This window comes from Rhincodon typus, chromosome 3 (genome assembly GCF_021869965.1).
Source record: "Rhincodon typus isolate 14 chromosome 3, sRhiTyp1.1, whole genome shotgun sequence".
In the NCBI taxonomy this organism is placed as follows: domain Eukaryota; kingdom Metazoa; phylum Chordata; class Chondrichthyes; order Orectolobiformes; family Rhincodontidae; genus Rhincodon; species Rhincodon typus.
This window is the reverse complement of record NC_063334.1, coordinates 94058967-94081310: the sequence shown is the minus strand read 5'-3', so window position 1 is coordinate 94081310 and position 22344 is coordinate 94058967. Positions and strand designations below refer to the sequence as shown.

Here is a 22344-nt window from a genome sequence, read left to right as displayed (position 1 = left end):
GCCCTTATATCATCTATCTACTATGAGTGTCGTCCTTTCTCTTTTGTCATTCTGAATGTTTTAGAGATGTTTTGCATCCTGGAACACTTATTTTCTAACAATGGCAATCTTGCAACCATAGGTCGGTAATCACAATCAGGCCTGAATCATTTACACGTATTTCCGCCACTTGTTCATCTATCTTACTGCTTTGCTCCATGCATTCAGATAGTGATTTTTAAGCTATTTCCTGCTTGTACCTTACTCAGATAAGTTGGAGTGGATCAGAACTTAAATAAATGGACAAGCTTTTATCCTGGTCTTCTAAACCAACCTTCATCTGAACTAAGATAACAAGGTGTAGAGCTGGATGAACACAGCAGGCCAAGCAGCAGAGGAGCAGAAAAGCAGGAAAGAAAATGATTTTCTGAAGAAGGGTCTCGGCCCAAAATGTCAGCTTTCCTGCTCGGTCTGCTGTGTTCATCCAGCTCTATACCTTGTTATCTCAGATTCTCCAGCATCTGCAGTTCCTACTATCTCTTCATCTGAACTATTCCACTTTGTTACTTTATAGATATCTTTTCTTACTCTGACAGAAACAGGAGGCAGTGATGTAGTGGTAATGTCACTGAACTATAATCCAGTAACTCCAGGCTAATATTCAGAGGATGCGGGTTTGAACCTCGCTAACAAAAAGTCTATTTGATCTCTGCTCCCTCCCCTTTTACAGTCCTCGTCATTCAATTTGCCAGGACACTGTTCCTTACAGTATCTGATCAAAAGTACTGTCTCCCGCCCCCCAACCCCAGTGCCAGTGCTTCATCAATTGAAACTCATTTCTCACCAATCTCTGAATGCATGGTTCAGCTCAATTATCTACTTATCCTGTGCCGATTTGCTCACGGCTCAGGTAGAAATCCAAATTTCACCAACTTCGTGGTTCTGCTTTTCATTCTGGCTAACTCTTACTCCTTCAGCAGTTGTTTTTTTTTTTTTTTTAAAATCCTACCTGGGCTGTGGATACTCTTAAACACCACAACTGAACATTTCCCCTCCCGCTCCAAGTTCATCACACCTTGTCCCAAGATTTCCCTAATACTGGTACCAGTCATTGAGACACATTTTCGATTGCAGAGTGTCTATTTCCCCAGTGATACTGACTCCTAAAACTACATTCCTTTTCACTCCCTCCCTGCACCATGGTTGATTTGCCCATACATTATGTAGTCCCTGCTCTCACCCACACAAGCTACGTGGATCTTGGAGGGGGTTCCAAAATAATAAAACTCAATTCCCAAGGGCTATTAATAAAAAAATGACATTAATTTTGTCAGGGGCTGTTTTCTGATTTCTGGGGACTCCTTTTTTGTTCTAACTAAGTTTAGAACATAATTTGGGGTATTTCCTTGTAACTTATCAGTATTCTTTCAAATTTGGATTTGAAATATACAGATTGCCAATGATAAGATAAGATCAGATTTATCTAAAATTTGATGCAATAAAAAAGCAATTGCTTACGCCTTGCCTTCACAATTACTGTGTGTTGATCACTCCTATCAATGCTGCAACAGACAGATGCATTTGCAACAGTTTTTTGGTGATAAAAGATTAAGTTGGTTATTTCCTCATTGTTTCCCTGATTGCCTGCTACAGACCTAGTCCAGTGGCAATGCCCTTGCAGATTCTGCAAGTCATGGCACTGTTAAGTGACTCTTGCTGATGAACATTAAAGTCCCCAATCCAGAGTACATGCTGTCTCCTTGGCACCTTCAGTGCTTCGTCCAAGTGTTATTCTGGTGTTTAAAGTGGAGGAGTACTGATTCTCTAGTTAGGGGGATTGGGATGGTTGGGTGACAAAGTGGGTAGTAATCTGCAGGTGGTTTTCTTGTTCACACTTGACCTGATGCCATGGGAAATAAAATGCATGTTGAGGACTGAACAGACAACTACCTTCTGATTGTATACCACTGGACTGACATTTCTGCTGGGTCCATCCTGCTCACAGAACAGGACATACCAAGGGCTGGTGATAGTGGTGTCTTGGATTTAGTCTTACACTTAGAATCAGACGTCAGACTGTTTAAAAAAAAACCTGAAAACTACAGATGCTGGAAATCAGGAACAAAAACAAAAATAAAAATTGCTGGAGAAACTGGAGTTGTGAAGGAGGATCACTGGACCCGAAACATTAACTCTGATTTCTCGCCACAGATGCTGCCAGAAATGAGTTTTCCAACAATTTCTGTTTTTGTAACATCAGACTGTTGCTTGTCTAACCTGTGGGACAGCTTTCCAAATTTTGGTACAAGTGCCTCAATGTTGCTAAGGAGAACTTTGCAGGGTCAACAGTGCTGGGTCTGTCATTTCCAGTGCCTAGGTCAATGCTGATGGTCCGAGTAGCTAATGTAAACCCTCTACTTAAAGAAAAGAAGCAGAGATAAATCAAGGAATTATAGACTTGTCAGCCTGATGTTGGTAGAGGGCCAAACTGTAGAGCAGATTATTAGCTGAGCATCTGGAAAGCAGTGGCAGGATTGGACACAGTCAGCGTGGATTTATGAAAGGGAAATCATGCTTGACAAATCTACTAGAATTCTTTGAGGATATAACTAGTAGAGTTGATGGACAGGAGCTAGTGGATGTGGTCTATTTAGACTGTTGGAAGGCTTTCAACAAAGTGTGTGTAAAATTAAAACACATGGAATTAGGGTAGTGTATTGAGATGGATAGAAACCTGTTCGGCAGACAGAAAACAAAAGAGGAGAAAGAAATCTTTGAGTGGCAGGCAGCGATGAGTGGAATGGAATAGGGATCAGTGCTATGGTCCCAGCTATTCCCAATACTTATTAATGATTAGATGAGGGAATCACATGCAAGATCTTCCAAGTTTGCAGATGATACAAAGCTAGTTGGGAGGGTGATCTGTGAGGAGGATGCAGAGATGCTTCAGTGTGATTTGGACAAGCTGAACAGGCAAATGCATGACAGATGCATTATAATGTGGATAAATATGCAATTATCCACTTAGGTAGCAAAAACAGGGAGGATGATTAGCTGAGGAAGGTTCTGAGGAAGGGTCACCGGACCCGAAACGTTAACTGTTTTCTCCTTCACAGATGCTGCCAGACCTGCTGAGCTTTTCCAGCAACTTTGTTTTTGAGGCTGATTAGTGGAATGGTTATAAATAGAGAGAGGAGAATATGCAACAGGACCTGGGGGTCCTCATAAACCAGTTGTCATGTGAGGTAACAGCCCGTGGATCTGCATGTTTAAGTTACCAAATAGCATGTTGGCCTTCACAGCAAGAGGATTTGAGTACAGGAACAGGGACGTTTTGCTACAATTATACAGAGCCTTGGTGAGATAACACCTGGAATATTGAGTGCAGTTTTTGTCTCCTTATTTAAGGAAGGATGTTCTTGCTGTAGAGGGAGTGCAAAGGTTTACCTAGGATGGCAGGTCTGACCTATGGGTAGAGACTGAATTGGTTAGGGTTGTATGTAGTGGAAGTCAGAAGAATTGAGGCCGGGGGAATAGAATCTCACAGAAACCTGGACAAGCTAGATGCAGTAAGGATATTGTGGTGGGTGAATCCAGAACCAGGAGTTACAGTCTAACGATATGGGGTGCACCATTTAAGATTGGAATGAGGAGACATTTCCTCACCCAGAGAGTGGTGAGCCTGTGAAATTTGCTACCCCAGAAAGCAGTTGAGACCAAAACATTGTCTGATTTCAAGAGGAGTTGGATATAACACTTTAGGCAAAAGGAATCAAACCATATGGGGAAAATCAGGAACAGGCTATGGAGTTGGAATTTCAGCCATGACCATAACGAATGGTACAGCAGGTTCCAAGGATTCCTTTTTTATTCTTCTACTTCTTGCTTTTGATCCAACAAGCGGCTCACTAGAGCATTCAGAGTCAACCAAATTACTATGGGTCTGAAGTCACAGGTAGGCAAGACTAGGTAAGGATGGAGAAATTTCCTTCCCTAAAAAAGGACATTAGTAAACCAGGTGGGTTTTCATAACAATTACCTTTTTAATTGCAAATACTTTAAAAAATTTAAATTTACATTCTGCCATGTTGAGATTCAAACACACCCCGCCCACCCCCAGTTAAAGAGCTGAAACTGTGCAAAAGAAAGAAGAACGCTCCCCTCACCTGTCTCAGTTTTATTTATTACATACAGTATGCAGCCCCACTTGTCAACACCATTCACACAGGATCTAGGGTTCAAAAGTTTAAATTTGTAAACTTATACTCACGCTACGTAGTCAGCCATCACAAGTGGTTTCGGAATATGCCCTGCAGGAATATATCCACTTAGTACCATAGGTTTCATTTCACCTGGTCGCAATTCTTTCTGGTTTGTATCAACAGCTACAGATCTATCACCGTTAACTCCCAACGCACTCTATAATTAAAAGCGAACACAAACTGGAGTTATACTTTTATGGAACCTAGGAGTTAGAAGGACTGCATAAAGGTGCGGCTGACTTTTCCCAAGAATATATAATCATTATTCAGGACATTTCAAAGCCCCAATATCCAACGAATAAATTCAAAGATCCTGATAAAGCACCTTCCAAACCCACAACCACATCCATCTACAAGGACAGGGCAGCAGATAGGAACACCACCACCAACAGGTTCCCTTCTAAGCTATTCACCAACCTGACTTAGATAAAAGATATGCTATTCCTTCACTGTCACTGGGTCAACATCCTGGAATTCCCTTCCTAATATTGTGGGTCTACTGACAACATACTAAGTGTAGCTCCTCACCACCACCTTCCCAATGGCAACTGGGTAGACAATAAATGCTGGCCTAGCTAGCAATACCAACATTACACAAGCGAATTTAAAAAAAACTGAAAAGATTGGTTGCTGCAATGTAGGAAACGTAATCACTTGTAATATACTTTCTCTTCCCGAATCCATGATTATGTTAAATATGTTCATATTTGTCTCTTTAGTCTTTGGATTTTGATTATTCTGAAATATGCCACAAACTGAAAATGCATGCTAGGACTGAAGTTTTCCATCCTAGCTGACTCAGTTGGTAATTTAGGTGCAGATTTGTATTATGCTTGTCATGAAGGTCTTTATTTAAATTCTGGTGTTTCAGCTCAGTTGATTTCGAGTAAGATAACGGGAGGGGCGCTACATTAAGTTTCTGTCTCCAATTTGGGGAATTACACGTAGAGGACGAGGAGGTGATTTCTCATTAGATAGTGCACAGTTACAAGGAAAAGGATAGGAACCAAGTATCAGATGACCTCCTGATAAATGTCTTTAGATACAAAGTAAATATGTTTCATACGCACCAGTTAATAAAAAGTTTGTTGTACAAGAACATGATCAAGATGTTTCAACTGCACAAATTATTTGGGCACATCTTTTTGTCTCCCAGATTTAAAATGTCCAATATGTCACTGCCTTGTTCTTCTTCACCTTCCCATTCACAAAGCAACTGAGTGCACATTACAAAAGCATCAACAAAGAATCTTTACTGAGATTACATGATCCCAGAGCTGACTGCTCTAGCCTGTTTGAAAAGTATATAGAATAACTTGAATATCATGTCTTTGATGCATGCTCACCACCTCAAAGCACAGGTGAGAAAGGCCAAACAGCCCATTTCAGGAATTCATTGCAGACATTTACATAATTCTAGGTCTTTGCTTTAACTAATGAAGGGAAAGTTCATTGTATTGAAACACTTGGGAGGAAAGTCCAGATAGCGATAATTTTGCTTCTACAAGTTTGAACAGATGTCTTCTCACTCTTCAGTTATTTTCTGTATGACCTTTACAATATTATTTAATATTTTATCAACTTTGATTAAACTAACCCTTGGGCATCATTCGAGGACGAAAAACCCAAGCTTCTCCAGCCTTCCCTGCAAGTAAAATCTCTAAAATCGGAGCAGCTGTTTTAACTCTCATAACTGTTTTCAACACTAGGTCCCTTTGCTGTAGGGATCATTTTAAGGGTGACCAGAGCATGCAAAGTTACAGCATAACTTCTGGACTTGTACTCTGCATTTCTGATAATGTAATTCAGTATCCTACTTGTTTTATAGATCGTTGCTTTGTGGCTTTTGGGCACGTAATGCCTACGACTACCAACATCTTACACTGCAAATGAATTTGTATCAATACCATTCAAGATCTGTAATGAATGTTTCCCTCCTTAGACAATCACCTATTTTGAATTTAGTCTGCCAGCATTCTTCTTACATATGCCTTGCAACTCATTCTATTCTTTCTAAGTTGTCACTCCTGGTGCCACGATATGTCTAGGTTTGACTACCTGCAAATTTCACCAAATGGCATTGAGTTACTTAGATTCTAAAAATAGTGGTGGTCCCACCAATTGGGAATCTGTACTCCATCCCATATCTACTCCTCTGACAAGTAGTTTGCTACACTGAGAAATTGCTTTAAGTTCCAGAACCAATAGCTTTGTGTGCATAATTGCCAAATATCTTGAACTCTTCAGTTTTGAAAAGGCATTGTCTTGAAATGTTAATTGTGTATGTCTCTCTCTCTCTCCACAGATGCTGCCAGACCTGCTGAGTTTCTCTGGCATTTTCAGTGTTTGTTTCAGATTTCCAGAATCCATAGCATTTTGCTTTTATTTGGCAGTTTTCAATCAATTCAATAGCAGTGCATGTAACGTCTTCAAAAAGAAAGCAGCACCTCACACCCTATAATCTCACTCAATATATTATAATTACCTTCTATCACTGATTGAGTTTTTAGAGCCCAAGATAGCTACATTTTTAAAATCATTAATTGTGCTCAAGTTTAATGCTCTATTAAAGTTATTTTGAAATAATTTTCAAAAAAAAAAAAAAATGTTTCTCAGTAGCTAGTTAATGAAACTGGGCAATATGGAGACTGAGCAGTCTTGGGTTCAATTCTGATTTTGGCAAAGTGAGTTTGAATAAAACTCAAGGAATAATACAATTAAGGAGGTTATTCAGCTCATTACACACTTCCATTTTTGAAAAAGCCATCAACTTAGTTCCACTGCCTTCTTCTGTTGCTTTAATAGCACGTTTTTCTCCTTTCCAAATATTAATCCAATTCCTCTTGAATATTGCTACTATTCAGGGGCATTGTGTTTCAAATCATATGTCGACAAACAAAAAAACTCAGTTCTTCTTGCTCATCAATTACCACAAATCCTTGTCCTTCAGCTGCCAACCTTGCTAGTAGTTAGCATTGTCACTCTACTTAGACAATGAAAACTTTGCATTTTGAACACCTCTATCTGGTTATTTGAGTGAGCTATGTAAATATAGTACACCTGATCCCTTAATTCCTGTTGTCCTCAAATACCTGTAAGAACTGACATTTTATAAGCAGCTATTGGATAACAACCAGAAGTGGTCGACTGAACTTACCCTGCACAGTTGATGTTGAAGCTAATATCAGACAGCTGATTATTTGCCTTGTAAGAGAAACTAATAAACCAGGAACCAAAATAAAAATCTTGCTGATTTGTATGGATCAACACAAAATTATACCATTTGCCAACAAATCATTTTTATGAGTTTGAAAGTAACTGACTCAATATTTTTCTTCTTGCCCTCAGATTAAACACCTCAAATTTGGTCAGCGGTCAGGACAGCAGGGTGTGACCATGAGCGAGGCAGACAGAGAGATCCAAGAAGTGGTGCTGCAGGAGCCTCAGCCTTCAGCATGTTTAACAGGTTTGAGACCCTCACACCCTGTGAGGATGAGAGAGGGGGCTGTAGGGAGGATGCGTAAACTGATCACAGCACCATGGTACAGGGAGCCAGTCAAGAGTGGGGAGAAAAAGAGAAATGTAGTTGTAATCAAGGTTAACAATCAGGAGAATAGACACTTCCTCTGCGCCTTCTGTCTGTAACACTATATTCTGCATTCTGTTCTATTACCCTAATGTAATTATTTAAGGTATGAATTGTCTGGTTAGCATGCAAAACAATACTTTTCACTACATCTCCATAAATGCGACAATAATAAATCAAATACACAGTTCTGTGGCAAGGGGCAAGAGTACCAAAGTTGGCTTGCCTGCCTGGTGCCTGGATTCAAGAAATCTCATCTGGGTTGCAGAGAAACTTGGAGCAGGAGGGGAAGATCCAGTTGTTGTGGTCCATGTAGGTACCAATGAAACAGGCAGAAAAGGAAAGGGAATGAGCAGCTAGGAGTTAAATTAGAAAGCAGAACCAAAACGGTAATCATCTCCAGATTACTACTGACCCATGAGCTAATTGGCACAGGGTAAATGAGATGAGAGAGGTAAACACATGGCTCTAAAGGTTGGCATGGGAGAAATGGGTTTGAATTCGTGGAACAATGACCCCAGTACTGGGGAAGGAGGAAGTTGCTCCAATGGCTCCATCCGAATCATGCTGGGGCCAGAATCTGGGTGAATCACATAACTAGGCTTGTGGACAGAGGGGAAATGGAGTTGCCTGGCTAGTAAACGAAATTAAATGAATAACAAGAGGTGATCAAGTCAGAAAGTGTGAAATCTGTGGGTAGAGTTGAGGAACTGCAAAGAATAGACCCTGATGGGAGTTATGTACAGGTCTCCTAGCAGTAGTCAGGATGTGAGACAGAAAATAAAATCAGGAGATAGAAAAGGAATGTAAGAAAGACACTGTTAGAATTAACATTGCAGACTTCAATATACAGGTGGGCTGGAAAAAAATCAGACTGACAGTGATCCCAAGAAAATGTAACATGTGGAATGCCGAGAGATGATTCTTTTGGAGCAGTTTGTGGCAGAGCCCACTAGGGAACAGGCAATTCCGACTTAGGTGATGTGAAATGATGCAGACTTGATTGTGAAGCTGAAGGTAAAGGAACTCGTAGGGTCTAGTGACCATAATAATGTCACCCTGCAGGTGGAGAACAAGAAGTTTACTCAATTGTAATATCGTTGCAATTGATTCAAAGGTAACTACAAAAGACATTAAAAAGGAGCTGGTCAGAATTGATTGGAAGGGGAGCCCAGCAGGGAAGATGGTAGAGCAGCAACGGCAGGATTTTCTGGGATAGTTCAGGAGGCACAGCAGAAACTCAGGCTAAGAAAGAAGCAGCATATTAAGGAGAGGACAAGTCAACCATGGCTAACAAGGAAAGTCAGGGACAGCAAAAAAGCAAAAGAGAAAAACATACAAATGTGGTGAAGATTAGTCTTTAAAAACTGGTGGAAGACACTAGTAGTATACCTGAACTTCAAGAGAGTCAGGGGGCAGATGTGACTGTAGCGGTCACCACTAAGCTGATGATGTTGGGGGAAGTTGAAAGGTTTGAAGGTGGATAAATCATCAAGACTGGACAGATTGCACCGCAGAGTTCTGAAGGAGATAGTTGTGGATATCATGGAGGCATTGGTGGCAAACTTTCAGGAATCACTGGAGCCAGGGAGAGTCCCAGAGAATTGGAAAATGGCTCATGCAATATCCATGTTTAAGAAAGCAAGGAGGCAGAAGATAAGCCAGTTCGCCTGACCTCTGCATTGATTAGATCTTAGAGGCCATTATTAAGGATGAAATTGCTGAGTACTTAGAAGTGTATGGTAAAATAGGACTGAGCACGGCCTCATCAAGTGGAGGTCATACCTGACAAATCTGTTACAAATTTTTAAGGAGATAACAAGCAAGTTAGTCAAAGTTAGAACCAGTCAATGTTATCTATTTGGATTTCCAGGAGACTTTTGATGAGGTACCACACAACAGACTGCTAAATAACAGCCCATTGTGTTAGGGGCAAGTTACTGGCATGGATAAAGGACTGGCTGAGAGTAGCAATAAAGGGGTCTTTTTCAGGATGGCAGCCTAGTGGAGTTCTGTAGAGGTCAGTGTTGGGACCACAACAATTCAAGTTATACATTAACAATCTGGACGAAGGAACTGAGGACATTGTTGCTGTGCTTGTGGATGACACAAAGATAGGTGGAGGGACAGCTAGTTTTGAGGAAGCAGGGAGGCTACAGAAGGACTTGAACAGGCTAGGAGAGTCGGCAAAGAAGTGGCAAATGAAATGCGATTTGGGAAAGTTATGAGGTCACGCACTTTGGTCGGAAGAACTGAAGTGTAGACTACTTCTAAACTGGGAAAGGCTTCAGAAATCTGAAGCACAAAGGGACTAAGCAGTTCTAGTTCAGAATTCTTCTAAGGTTAACTTGCAGGTTCAGTTGGCAGTTAAGAAGGCAAATGCAATGACAGCATTCATTTCAAGAGGGTTAGAATACAAAAGCAGAGATGTACTGCTGAGGCTGTATAAGGCTCTGGTCAGACTGCATTTGGAATACCGAGAGCAGTTTTGAGCCCCATATCTAAAGAAGGATGTGATAGCATTGGAAAGGGTCCAAAGGTGGTGTACAAGAATGATCCCAGGAATGAAGGGCTTGTGACAATGGGGGATGTTTCAGGACTCTGACTCTGATGGAGTTTAGAAGGTTGGTTGGGGTGGGGATCTCACCGAAACTTACAGAATACCGAGAGGCCGGGTTAGAGTTGACGTGGAAAAGGTGTTTCACTAGTAGGAGGGACTGGCATCAGAGGGCACAGCCTCAGAGTGAAGGGACGATACTTCATAACAGATAACAAGGAATTTCTCAGACAGAGGATGGTGAATCTATGGTACTCATTGCTGCAGAAGATTGTGGAGGCCGAGTAATTTAATCTATTTTAGACAGAAATAAATAGGTTCTTGAGCAAGGTGATCAAAGATTACAGGGAGAAGGCAGGAGAGCGAGTTTGGGAAACATATCAGCCATGATTGAATGATGGACCCGAATAAATGGGTCGAATGGTCTAATTCTGATCCTTTATCTGATGGTCTTATGAATTTAAAACTTTGCCGTAATTTAATTTGATCTTCCATGAAATAGTCTGCGGTAATAACATTTGTGATACCTTAACGGCTACAGCAAATAATTTCCTAATGGAACTCAGCAGGCAAGTTAGTGCATATGAATAACCCTCTTTCGAAAAGAAATCAAATTAGGAAACAGTGTGGAATTGTTGACTATAGATTTGCATTCTTACCGGTTCCACTGATGTACCAGCCTCTGTACTTCTCATCTAGGAAAGATGTACAATTAAAAAATGTCAGAAGTATGTTTTCAAACCTAATACACAAACACTAGATACATTGAATTGCAACCTATAACATGGAACTCCTTGAGAATTTTGTTAAATTGGCAAAATGAATTGGCTGAGAAATGACTATTTTTTTTTGTTTATAGAAGTAATACAAGCCCTGGGCTAAGCACATAATTCTGAATTTCTTCACCAACCTAATTCAAGTCCTTCAATTCATTCTAAAGGTGTTGATCAATAGAGGGGTTGCAGCTTCCCGAGCACCAGAACCTCTGTTGTCCACTTTTATCACTTAAGTTTTTATTCTATCCTGAATGGCTGTCTTTAATCACCTAGTTTACCTACTCCTTTCATATTTCTCTCTCTGGACTCCTTCTCCACCTATCTACTCAAGTCTCCCCTGTCCAACTGCCCCCTCCTCCTCCAACCTGGTCTTCAGCATAAATACCACTTTTCCTAGCTAACAGTTCTGAAGAGTTGTCATCGGACTCAAAAGGTTAATTTTGCTTTCTTCCCATAGATCCTGCCAGACTTGCTGTGTTTTGCTAGCAATTTCTGCTTTGTTTCACATCAACGTGTCTTGATTGGTGCAAGTTTTATTTAAAAAAAGAAAAAAAAAATCGGTCAGCAATGTTGATTTGTTTAAACAATGGCTCAGAATATTTAGGATACAAAGATCACTGCAAATTGCAAATCAGAAACCTGAAATAAACTTTTTTTTTTTTTGGGTCTTTTCCCCAGGTGGGGGAATTCAAAACTTGAGGTCATAGGTTTAAGGTGAGAAAGGAAAGATTTAAAAAGGGACCTGAGGGGAAACCTTTTTGACATAGATGGTGGCTTGTGTGTAGAATGAACTGCTAGAGGAAGAGTAGATGCAGGTACAGTTAAAAGACATTTGCACAGATGCATGAATAGGAAACGTTTAGAGGAATATAGGCCAAACATAGGCAAGTGGGACTAGTTTAGTTTGGGAAACTTGGTCAGCATGGGCGAGTTGGACCAAAGGATCTGCCTCTGCGCTTTATGACTATGACTCTATAAAGACAATTTGGGAACTCATTCCATTTTATCCAGTCATCTCAGTGGGTTATTACATTGACTCCTTGCATTAGACCTTGTTCATTGTGACATTTCAGAATTAAAATCTCAAAAAGATTAGAAAGTGAACCTATTGTACCATAGAGCTCACTGTGCCTACTTCTCTCAGAAACCTGTTGTGTTTGGGTTCCACAGAATGAATTCTCTGCTGTTTACCAAATTACAAGATTTAGCTTCAATTTTCTAACTTGTGTACAAGTGGTCTTCACAGTGGGTCAGAGTGCAGAAAAGGTGAAAGAAGTGTCAAGTTGTCAAATAGTGATCACCAAATTAGCATTAACAAAGCTCAGTGACAACACTGATTGGCTTGGAAATGTTTTCAATGGTAGGCAAAACAGCTCAACATACAAACTGAAGCAATCAGCTTTCATCCATGAAAACCCCTTCAATTCTCTGCTAAACCAAGATGACATCCATCCTTCCAGTTGGGCAGTACACAATCAAAGATTCAAGAACCATTTTTCATTTTCACACCAACAATGTATTGGTCTTTGTTGGGAGTAATTTGACATATGCAAAACAAAAACACAGTTGGATAACCAAAGCAGATGTGGTGAAAATATTATTGCTTACTCTTAAGAATGAAGCAGGGGATGGGAATGCGTTTGGGTTTATTCTGTTTAAAAAGAATTACCTCATATTCTGCATATTCTTTTTGTTTCCTCTTTGCCTCATGCCTCCAAAGCTTTAGGCACACAATTGAACTGATGAGATAAAGAAACATTGTAGCAAACAGGAAGATGACTGCAGCAATTTGTCCCCCTTCTACACGACAAAACGTAGAATTTATTGGAGTGTTGAAGAGAGGATAATAACAAAGCCCACCACGATTCATGTCATTTAAATACACTATAGCAGCAGCCAGGAAGAGAATAAACAGGACAATATTAATGGCAAACTCAGTCAGTGGCCACCAGTTGGAATCCAGTAAAATAGTCCGATAATACATGGACATACCCAGTACGAGTAAAATAATGGTGGCAACCCATGCCAAGCCTGCAACGACAATGACAAAAGGAGTTTTTGGTCCATCATAATAGTATCCTCCTTGCAGACTGTTGGCAACATGACTATATGGACGTGAGTAACCAAACATATTGTACCACTCATTGTCCTTATGTATGTAAGCACAGACACAGGCAAATACAGCTGCTCCAGATAGTAACTGAACTACACCCAAGATTCTCAATAAACCAGCCCATGACTTCATGTAGGAGTATTTCATGTGGTACACCTGCACCTTCTCACTGTAGCTCTGCACCGTGCGGGTATGACGATCCAACGAATCATAGGGATCTCGAGGCAACATGACTTCAGTTTCTTTCCGAGAGTTATAGCTCCCTCCAGAGCCTCCATATGGGTCCCTGTAAGAACTAGCCGATTTCTGTTCATCTACTCTGGATTGTTCTTTAGAAGAAGGAGTGGGAGAGGCAGGTGGCGAACATTCCACTCCCTCACTAATGTAATTGGTTGGAGGTGCTGTATTCCACTGTTGATCATCGTTTTTACTTTTGAACAAGTTTTTCACAGAATCTGGGATGAAACGTCTTACTGGTTTCAACTCTAGAGAAGTCACAGGGTCATCACTTTCAGCTAAATAAAATTCAGGACCTACAGGTGGCTGCAGAGGCAGAGGTGGTGGTGGCAGTGGGTCTGCACTGTCTGCTAAATTACAGTCCTGAAGACATTTAGAATCTGATACAGGGAGAAAGTTCTCCTGCTGAGACAGATGCGAATGCTGTCCTTCTCGAGGGACCTCATCATATTGAGACACTCTTTCACGATTCCTACGAGTGTCATGAGAAACTCTTGATCTTTGACCTGAAGATGCTCCTGAGGACATTGGTAATGCTTACCCCTGCAAGGTTAAAAAAAAATTGAATTTATTTGCCCAATTTCGTTTTCTCAACATTAATAAAGCCTAAATCACAAATATTTACATTTCAAGGAGATAATGAATTTTGATAACTTACAGTCAAACCAAAATACCAGAAGAAGCTTTGAAGAATTTTTCAGATTTGCCAATGGACCAAAATCAAAACCCCCTGCTGTCTAACATGCTACAAACTGTCACCTTCATGTACCATTCAGCAATTTTTTCCCACATCCTTCTGTGAATGGGGGAAGACAAGCAGGGTGTACTGAAATAAAATAGATTTTAGGCACAGGAGCCACATACTCTTGCAGAAAATAGAGTTAACAAAAATTATTCCTGCTCCTCAGGGACTGTTAGGCACTAGCTTTTAAAATCATCAATCCCTTCAGGTTTAGCCATTGGCAGTCCTTGAACAGCAGCTTGGGAAGGCAAAGAAGCAAGTCTGCCTACTTAGAAGTCTGTCTTTCTCTACACTACGCAAGCAAGATACGGACTCTGCAGCATGCCAGAAAGTTCAATCCCTTTCAGTTGAGCTGTCATTAGAAAGGCATAAATGATCAAATGGTGAAGCAAAAGATACCAAACACTGCAGTACTCATCCAAACTGGCAAAAGAACCCACACCATATTGAAACCACAATAATGGAGCGATCTTTAGTGCTGGGAGATAAGTTTTGTTGAGCACTTCAAGGTGCCCTTAGGTGGTGAGCTAGAGTTCATTTAGTGTAGGTAACCCCACGATGCCACAGGGAGGGGGAGGGGAGTGCATACAGTTGGCAGGATATTAACCCAGCAACGCAGAAGAAATAAGACATTTCCAAGTCAGGAGGGGAATTGGCTTAGAATGGAACTTGCAGTTGGTGGTGTTTCCATGTATCTGCTTGTCCTTCTAGATGGCAGACGTTGTCAATTTTCAAGGTGTTATGAGAAGTCTTTGTGAATTTCTGCAGTGCATCTTGTGGATAGTACACACTGCTACTACTGCATGTCAGTGATGGAGGGAGTGAATGCGGTTGCTGAGCAAGTAGGCCATTTTGAACTGAATGCCATCAAGTTTCTTGATTGTTGTTGGACCTGCACTCATCCAGGAACGTGCACAGAATTCCATTAAACTCCTGACTTATGCCTTGAAGATGACTGATGGGGCCTGGGGAGTCCAGAGGCAAGTTCCTCACTACAGGATTCCTACCTTCTGACCTGCTGTCATAGCCATAGTATCGATAATGCTTCTGTATCTCTTCAAAGAAAAGCCCATGATGTTAACAGTGGGGAGATTCAGTAACAGCAACGCCACTGAGGATCAAAGGGCTTTGGTGAAATTTTGTTGTTGCAGACAGACATTACTTGGCCTGTGTGGCGCAAATATTACTTGCCACTTATCAGCCCAAACCCGAATATTGTTCAGGTTTGCTGCATTTGGACATGGGCTGCTTCAGTACCCGAGGAGTCAGAATGGTGTTGAAACTGGCAGTGAGAATCCACACTTTTAGTTTTGTGATGGAGATATGACCATTGATGCAGCAGCTGAGGATTGTTGCCCTGGGATACTTTGCATGGCCCTGCTACCTCTGAGTCAGGAGGCCCAAGTTCAAGTGCCACCTTCTCCGGAGATGTGTCACAACAGCTGAATGGGTTGATTAGAAAATATCTACCCAAAACTCCTGCAGAGATGTCCGACCTACAACCATCACCACAAGTACCTTCCTTCATGTATGACTCCATCAGTGAGGTCTGTTCCCTTCCTTCTCTCTAATGTGAGGTTGACTTCCAATGCCAACCCAAGCTCAGCTTCTGACTCCATATCCTTTATACTACACAGAATGCAATTGGTAACAATAACTATGAAGATTTTAATATTCATATTGATTGGGTCAATCAAGTTGGAAAGGGTAGCTATGACAACAATTCAGAGAGTTAGGGATAGTTTCCGAGAGCAAAATGTCACACGGCCAACCAAAGCACAGGCTTTCTTGGATCTGTTAATTGGTAAAGTGGCACATTTAACAAATGAACTCACAGTAAAAGATCCCTAGGAAGTAGGTTCATAACACAGTACAATTCTCTATTCAGCTTGAGTGAGAGAAACTTGGGTCAGAAACATCCATGTTGAACTTAAGTAATGGGAATCACAATGAAACGAAAATAGTTAGCTAAAAAGTGGACTAGATAGACAGATTAGCAGAAAAGACAATAAGCAAGAAACAGCAGACATTTAAGGAGGTTGTCTATGATACTCAACAACAAAAAAAATCCCTATAAGGAGGAACAATTCTAAGCCATGACTAACCAAGGAAGTTCAGAGAGTATAATTTGAAAGAAACAGCAAACATGGAAACAAAAAGTCTACGATAAAGTTAGAATCTAGCAAAGGAGGACTAAAAAAACGGCAGAAAGTGAAAATAAATGATGGGAGCAAACTTGAGAGGGATATAAAAGAAAACTGACAATAACAGCTTCTTTAAACATATAAAGAGAATGAGATCAAAGTGAACATAGGCCCCTCAGGAAATAAATCTAGGGAGATAGTTATCTAGAACAAGGAAATGGTAGAGAAGTTAAACTTCTTTTTTGAATCAGTCTTTATAGTGGAGATACTTTGAACATCCTATTAATACCAAAGATTTAAGTGTCAAGAATAGGGAAGTAATACTATTCAAACTATTGAGGCTGAAGGCAGATAAGCCCCGAGCTCTCATGACTTGCATCCTAGGATGCTGAAAGAAGTAGCTATAGTGATAGTGAATACATTAGCTGTAATTTTCCAGAAGTCCTTGGATTCTGGAAAAGTACTGGAGATTGAGAAAACTGCCAATGTGATATCCTTTTTCAAAAAGACAGTCAAAAAGCAGGCAACTATAAGCCGATTACCTAACATCTCTTGTTGGAAAAATGTTGGAATCAGTTAAGGAAGCACATTTGGAAAATCGCAGAGTCACCATGGATTCATGAAAAGGAAATCATATTTGACTAATTTATTAGAGTTTGTCGGGGAAGTCTCAACCAGAGTGGATAGAGGGGAACCTGTGGACATGTTGAATTTCGACTTCCAGAAGGCAAGGTACCTCACAGAAGTTTAAGTCATTAGCAAACAGCCTAGTGTTGTAGGTCGTATACTGGCGTCAATAGAAAATTGGCTAATGAGCAGGAAACCCAATGGGGAATGAGAGACTTTTTTTGAAAAAAAAAGTTAGCGACATGTAACCAGTGGGTTTTCACAGGGATAGCAACAGTTTACAACAGCTATTCATGACTTGGGAGGAAGGAATCAAATATACTGTGGCCAAATAGGTGGAAAGACAAGTTTTGTTAAGGAAATTCATAGGTTAAGTAGATGGGCAAAAAGTTACCAAATGGAGTACAGCATGAGAAAACATGAAGGTTTTCAGCTTGGAAGGGAGAACAAAGTATCATTTAAATGGAGAACAAGTGCAACACAAAGGGACTCGAAATTACTTGTGCACAACACACAAAGTTGTACACAGGTGCAGCAGGTTATCAGGAAAGCTTATTGAATGTTGGCCCTTATTTCAACAGGGTCAGAGTATAAGAGTAGAGAAGTCTTACTGCAACTGTACCAGGTGCTAGTGAGACCATATCTGCAGTACTGTTAGAAGTTTTGGTCCTACGTAAGGAAAGATTTCATTTTATGAAGGCGGTTCAAAGAAGGTTCACAAGCACGATCCCAGTGATTGTCTTAGGAGCAAAGACAAAACAGGCTGGAACTCTACTCACTGGATTTAAGAAGAATGAGAGGTGATCTCATTGTAATATATAGGATTCTTAAGGGACTGTTTCAAATTTGAGACAGAGATGAGAAGGAATGTCTTCTCTCAGACGGTTCTTGCACTTTGGAACTCTTTGCTAGAGAGCAGAAGGGGCAGAGTCCCTGGGATAGATAGATTCTTGATCATAAGGGGCATCAAGTGTCATAGGGAGAACACAGAAAAGTGGACTGGAGGAATATTGGACCAGCCATGATCCTTGAGTGGTGGACACACTCTACTCCTGTTCCTATTTGTTTTTGGTTCTCTCACAAACCACCTGCTACTGAAATACTCGAAGCACCCATGACACGCAGACTTGACCATTTCCAATAACCTGGCCTGTCTTGTGTTGTACACAAGGAAGTTCAACTGATCTAAAAGACTGCCGACCATATCCTTTAACAAGTTCTGCTCATCTACCACACATCTTTGCAGACGTACAGTAGCTCTGTCTCCCTCCTCCTAACTTACAAATTCCCAGACTTAAACCACTAGAAGATAGCAAGAACTGCAGACGCTGGAGTCAGAGTCATACAGTGTGGAGTTGGAGGAACATAGGAGAGGAGCAGGGAACATCGACAAAAACTTTATGTCCGAGTAAGCCTTTGAAATGCTACAGGAAGGATTAAAGATCCTCCAAATGTTTTCAAAAAAAAAAAAAAAAAAAATCAAGGACATAATAAAAAATACAATTTGCATTAAGATAATCTACTTAGTATCAATCCAGAACAAAACCCTTTCTGATTATTTTACTATTTCTTCCTCAAAGTCTAGACAGTCACCTGCTTCTGAAAGGGCCAACAATATATCAAGTGATTAGGAGTGCCTCAGCCAGTATCCGATTGCCATCCTCAACCTCAGACTACTACAGAGCTTCTGACAAGGATCAGTGGAACAACAGGAGCACATTACCCTTTACAACCTTCCAGATTCAACACAGTTCAACAATCTCATTACTTTTCCTCCTATCGTTTCCACCATAGCGGTTGCTTCGTTGCCAGTTATAACTCGTCTAAAGGAGGTCTTTGGCTATTGTCCCCACCTCTCACCACGCAGCTCGAGATGGAGATTCCATTCCACTGCCTGATGGCCAGGAAAGGTGTGCTTGTAGTAGATTCATCCCAAGCAGCTCCATGACATTGGACTCTGTGCTCTATGGTCTGTTCCCCAGGATTCACATTGAGACAAGCACTGACTGTGCCTGGAGGACCATCAGCTCAGTGAAAGATGCTCTTTGATCTGCTTGAAACATGTTGGTTTTCCACAGCAAGGAACTGACCTTGAGCCACTGTTGCAGACTGACACATTCCAAAATCCAGGAGTACATGCTGAGGGATGCACTAAAGCTGTGGGCAGCTGCCACCAAGGTCCACTGATCCACTGATCCACTGAAGTATAATGGGTGTCCATTCAGTTTTGGGCCCTCCGAAATGTTTTAAATGCATATAAATATAAGTCTTGTATAAGTTAGAAATATTTTGTTTGTTCTATATATGTAAAGACTGTATAAAATTGAACTATTCTAGTGACTTTGTATATAAAGATGTATGAAAGAACATACTTTGAAATTAAAAGTGTGCTCATAATAGTCAAAGAGATTCGTTTTAAACTTGCAATTCCTTCTAACATACAAAGGCAGACATTAAGGGTGGAAATATCATTGGTCATCCAGCTTATGGAACAAAATTGGAGTCTCTACCACCATTATTCACAACTGTAAAAGTGTATGCTGCCACAGAAACTCCCTCTAGGGTTGGTTAAGCTAGATGAATGTTGTGGATCAGATCAGCACCTACTCAGTACAGAGTTTGATATCCATTCTGGCTATGATTGATTAAGGATCTACTTCTTTCCTCTATTCAATGAAGATCACAACATGGGTTGGATGTGCCTTTGAGCAGGAAACTCAAAAGAAGCAGGATCTCCTCTGGACCCAACTTAGACCATCATCACTTAGCCAATTAATCTCTCCAGATTTGAATTTTGTTTCAATCTTTCGTTTTGTTCTTTCTAACCAATTTATTTATTTAATCTTTTGCCAGAATTAGCAAAGGCTATCAGCTTGAAATATTAATGACTGTCTCTCTCTCCCCCTTTACAATTGTTGCTAGATCCGAGTATTTCCAACATTTTATTTTACAAATTTCTAGCCATTTGGTTTTATTCACAGTCTACATCAGCATCCATTTCCTTTCTGGTGGATCTTCATCCCACCCTCCCCTATCCTTTACAAAAAGGAAGATGCAAAAAAACGGTAGCTGTGCTGTTAACGAAGCCATATATACATAGCCACCAGTAGTTGGGGCAAATATATTCTAGAAACGCGCTTCGCGAGGATCGAGAGATTTCAGTCGTTGGTGTATCAGAAAAGAGAGACATTTTTGATAACAGTTTCTCACCAATGAAAAATAATTCGTTTTTAGGTTCTAAGATTAGTTACAGAATTCAAAGCGATCAGCGAGACAATGCACAATATAAAACTTCAAAATCACAACAGGAGCGCAATAAGTAATGCCTCCCTCATTACAAGCGCCGTAAGGAGAAATAATCATCATTACTGAACTATCGATTAAAAAAGCTTCCCAGCGGAGATTTGAAAGCACGTTGCATTTTCTTTTAAAGTTATGGAAATGATTAAACAAAACTACAATCGGATCGAATTCATCGCCGGACGTGTGGAAACCCAGCTCCAGATAAAGGTGCGGCTCAGTTCTCGGGAAGAAGCAACAACACTCTCCATCCCCATCCCAAACCGGACCATCCAGATCAAAACCCTCCACTCTCTGTGGGCTCCAGCCACATTGAAAGAACCAAAATACCGTCCTCACCGTCAGCAGTTGACGCGGGGTACAGTTGTAGGGGAAGGGGTAAAAACAGAAAGCAATAACCACTGGGCAACACCAAGCACTCCCCACCTGGCACCTCCGGATCAGAACAGAAACTTCTCCCCAATCCCTGGGAGAAATGGCGGAAATGCCAGGGACCTGGTCACATGACCCACCCCAGTGACGTCACGTCGGCCCTGCTGCAGGTGTCCGCAGGTGGGCGTTCTCCCGCTGAGCGCATGCGCACCGATCCGCCGCACCTGCGAGCATGCGCATATCGGAGGCCCAGTCCCGCCCGCGTCCCCTCACCTGGGCGCGTGCAGAGTTCCCCACCCCCACTCGACGAGCCCATCTCCTGCAACGGTTGCTGGATTGGACTTCGAAAGACCGTCAAATTCAAACAGGTGTGAAATTACAGTATATCGCTATTCCATTAGATAGGTCCCCAAAATGCACAGAAGTAAAAACTATAGTCGTGGAGCCCAAGAGAAAATGCAGATCTGGCAGCAGCTGTGGAGAGAGAGACAGTTAATGCTTCAGGTCGGTAATCTTGCATTAGAACTGAGGAAAAATAAAAATGTGAATTGCAAAATACTTACAAAACCCAGAGTAAAGGAGATAGGTGTACAGATAGAGTTAAATAAATATGTAGTTGACCATCTGAGATAAGCTGCAATATCACTGTAGTCCCCATAGTGGTGTTAGTGTTGTGCTGAGAAGTTGGAGCCCATACAGCTGGGTGCTTGTTGCTCTATTTAAAATCATTGTTTAATATAACAATAAATTTAGCACGAGCGTGAATGAAGACCTCAGAACCCACATTAGAATGCTATAAATATTGCAGCAGTGATATAGAGACTTTTTTAAAGATACAAGTAGTTCTTCTATAACGCAATAATTGTGTTCTTCTGTGATCTTGTGCTATAGAAAATCACCATGGAAAATCATGTTATAGGGAAATTGCTAAATCTGTACAGCAGAAAGTTCGCATTATCCAGCATCCACTTCATCAATTGCGTTACAGCCAATTTGCGTTAACGAAACACGCATTATAGCAGAACTGCCTGTAGATGGTGCTTGTTTCAGATGAATCTGAAGAAACGTGGGTGCATTAAATAACTACAAGAAAATGAGGCAAAACAATCCTCAGAAAATTTATCAAATTCAAGTAGGTTATCTGGTGAGATGAAATACTTGAAGAATTAATTGGGGTAAAGGGAGGCATATTCAGAAATGACAGCTGGTTCTCACCAGCTGAGAATCCCTGTCCCTTTCAAGGTCCTTTGATGCAGTTGAAGAGCAACGATGGTAGTTGTGGAAGATGGAAATTCCCCAGGTCATCTATGTTCAATTGAAGATTACTATAGCGTCACCAACTCATGCAAAGATGCGGTATGCTCCTAGTTTATTGTGATTAGAACAAGGACTGACCTTCTACCTGGTGAACCAACATACAATGCAACTCAGACACAAAGCATGGTCCGGGAGTAATTTCATGTAACACCAAGCTTCAGTCCAAGCTTGTCGGTCAATAAGGCTGCTTAGCCAAAGGGGAGAAGTTGCTGGGTTGAATAAGATGGCATGTAATATGGTCTGAATTAGGTTTACAATGTATTTATGTGAATACTGCTATGTTAACAGCTGATGATATTACTGGACAAGTCAGATACCAGACAGATTTGCTT

The 22344-nt window shown here is 40.9% G+C and overlaps 1 protein-coding gene across 1 annotated transcript in view; it reads right to left on the bottom strand.

The window, feature by feature from the left end:
- marveld2b (MARVEL domain containing 2b) overlaps nt 1-20803 on the bottom strand; it is an 86563-nt gene extending 65760 nt beyond the window's left edge. The window contains exons 1-4 of the mRNA XM_048593799.1: nt 20663-20803; nt 12830-14053; nt 11044-11079; nt 4250-4398 (exon numbers count right to left, since the gene is read on the bottom strand). Of these exons, the coding sequence (XP_048449756.1) occupies nt 4250-4398; nt 11044-11079; nt 12830-14038 (1394 nt within the window). The 5' untranslated portion in view covers nt 14039-14053; nt 20663-20803. The remainder of the gene's footprint in view (nt 1-4249; nt 4399-11043; nt 11080-12829; nt 14054-20662) is intronic.
- Between the last annotated feature and the right edge of the window lie 1541 nt (nt 20804-22344).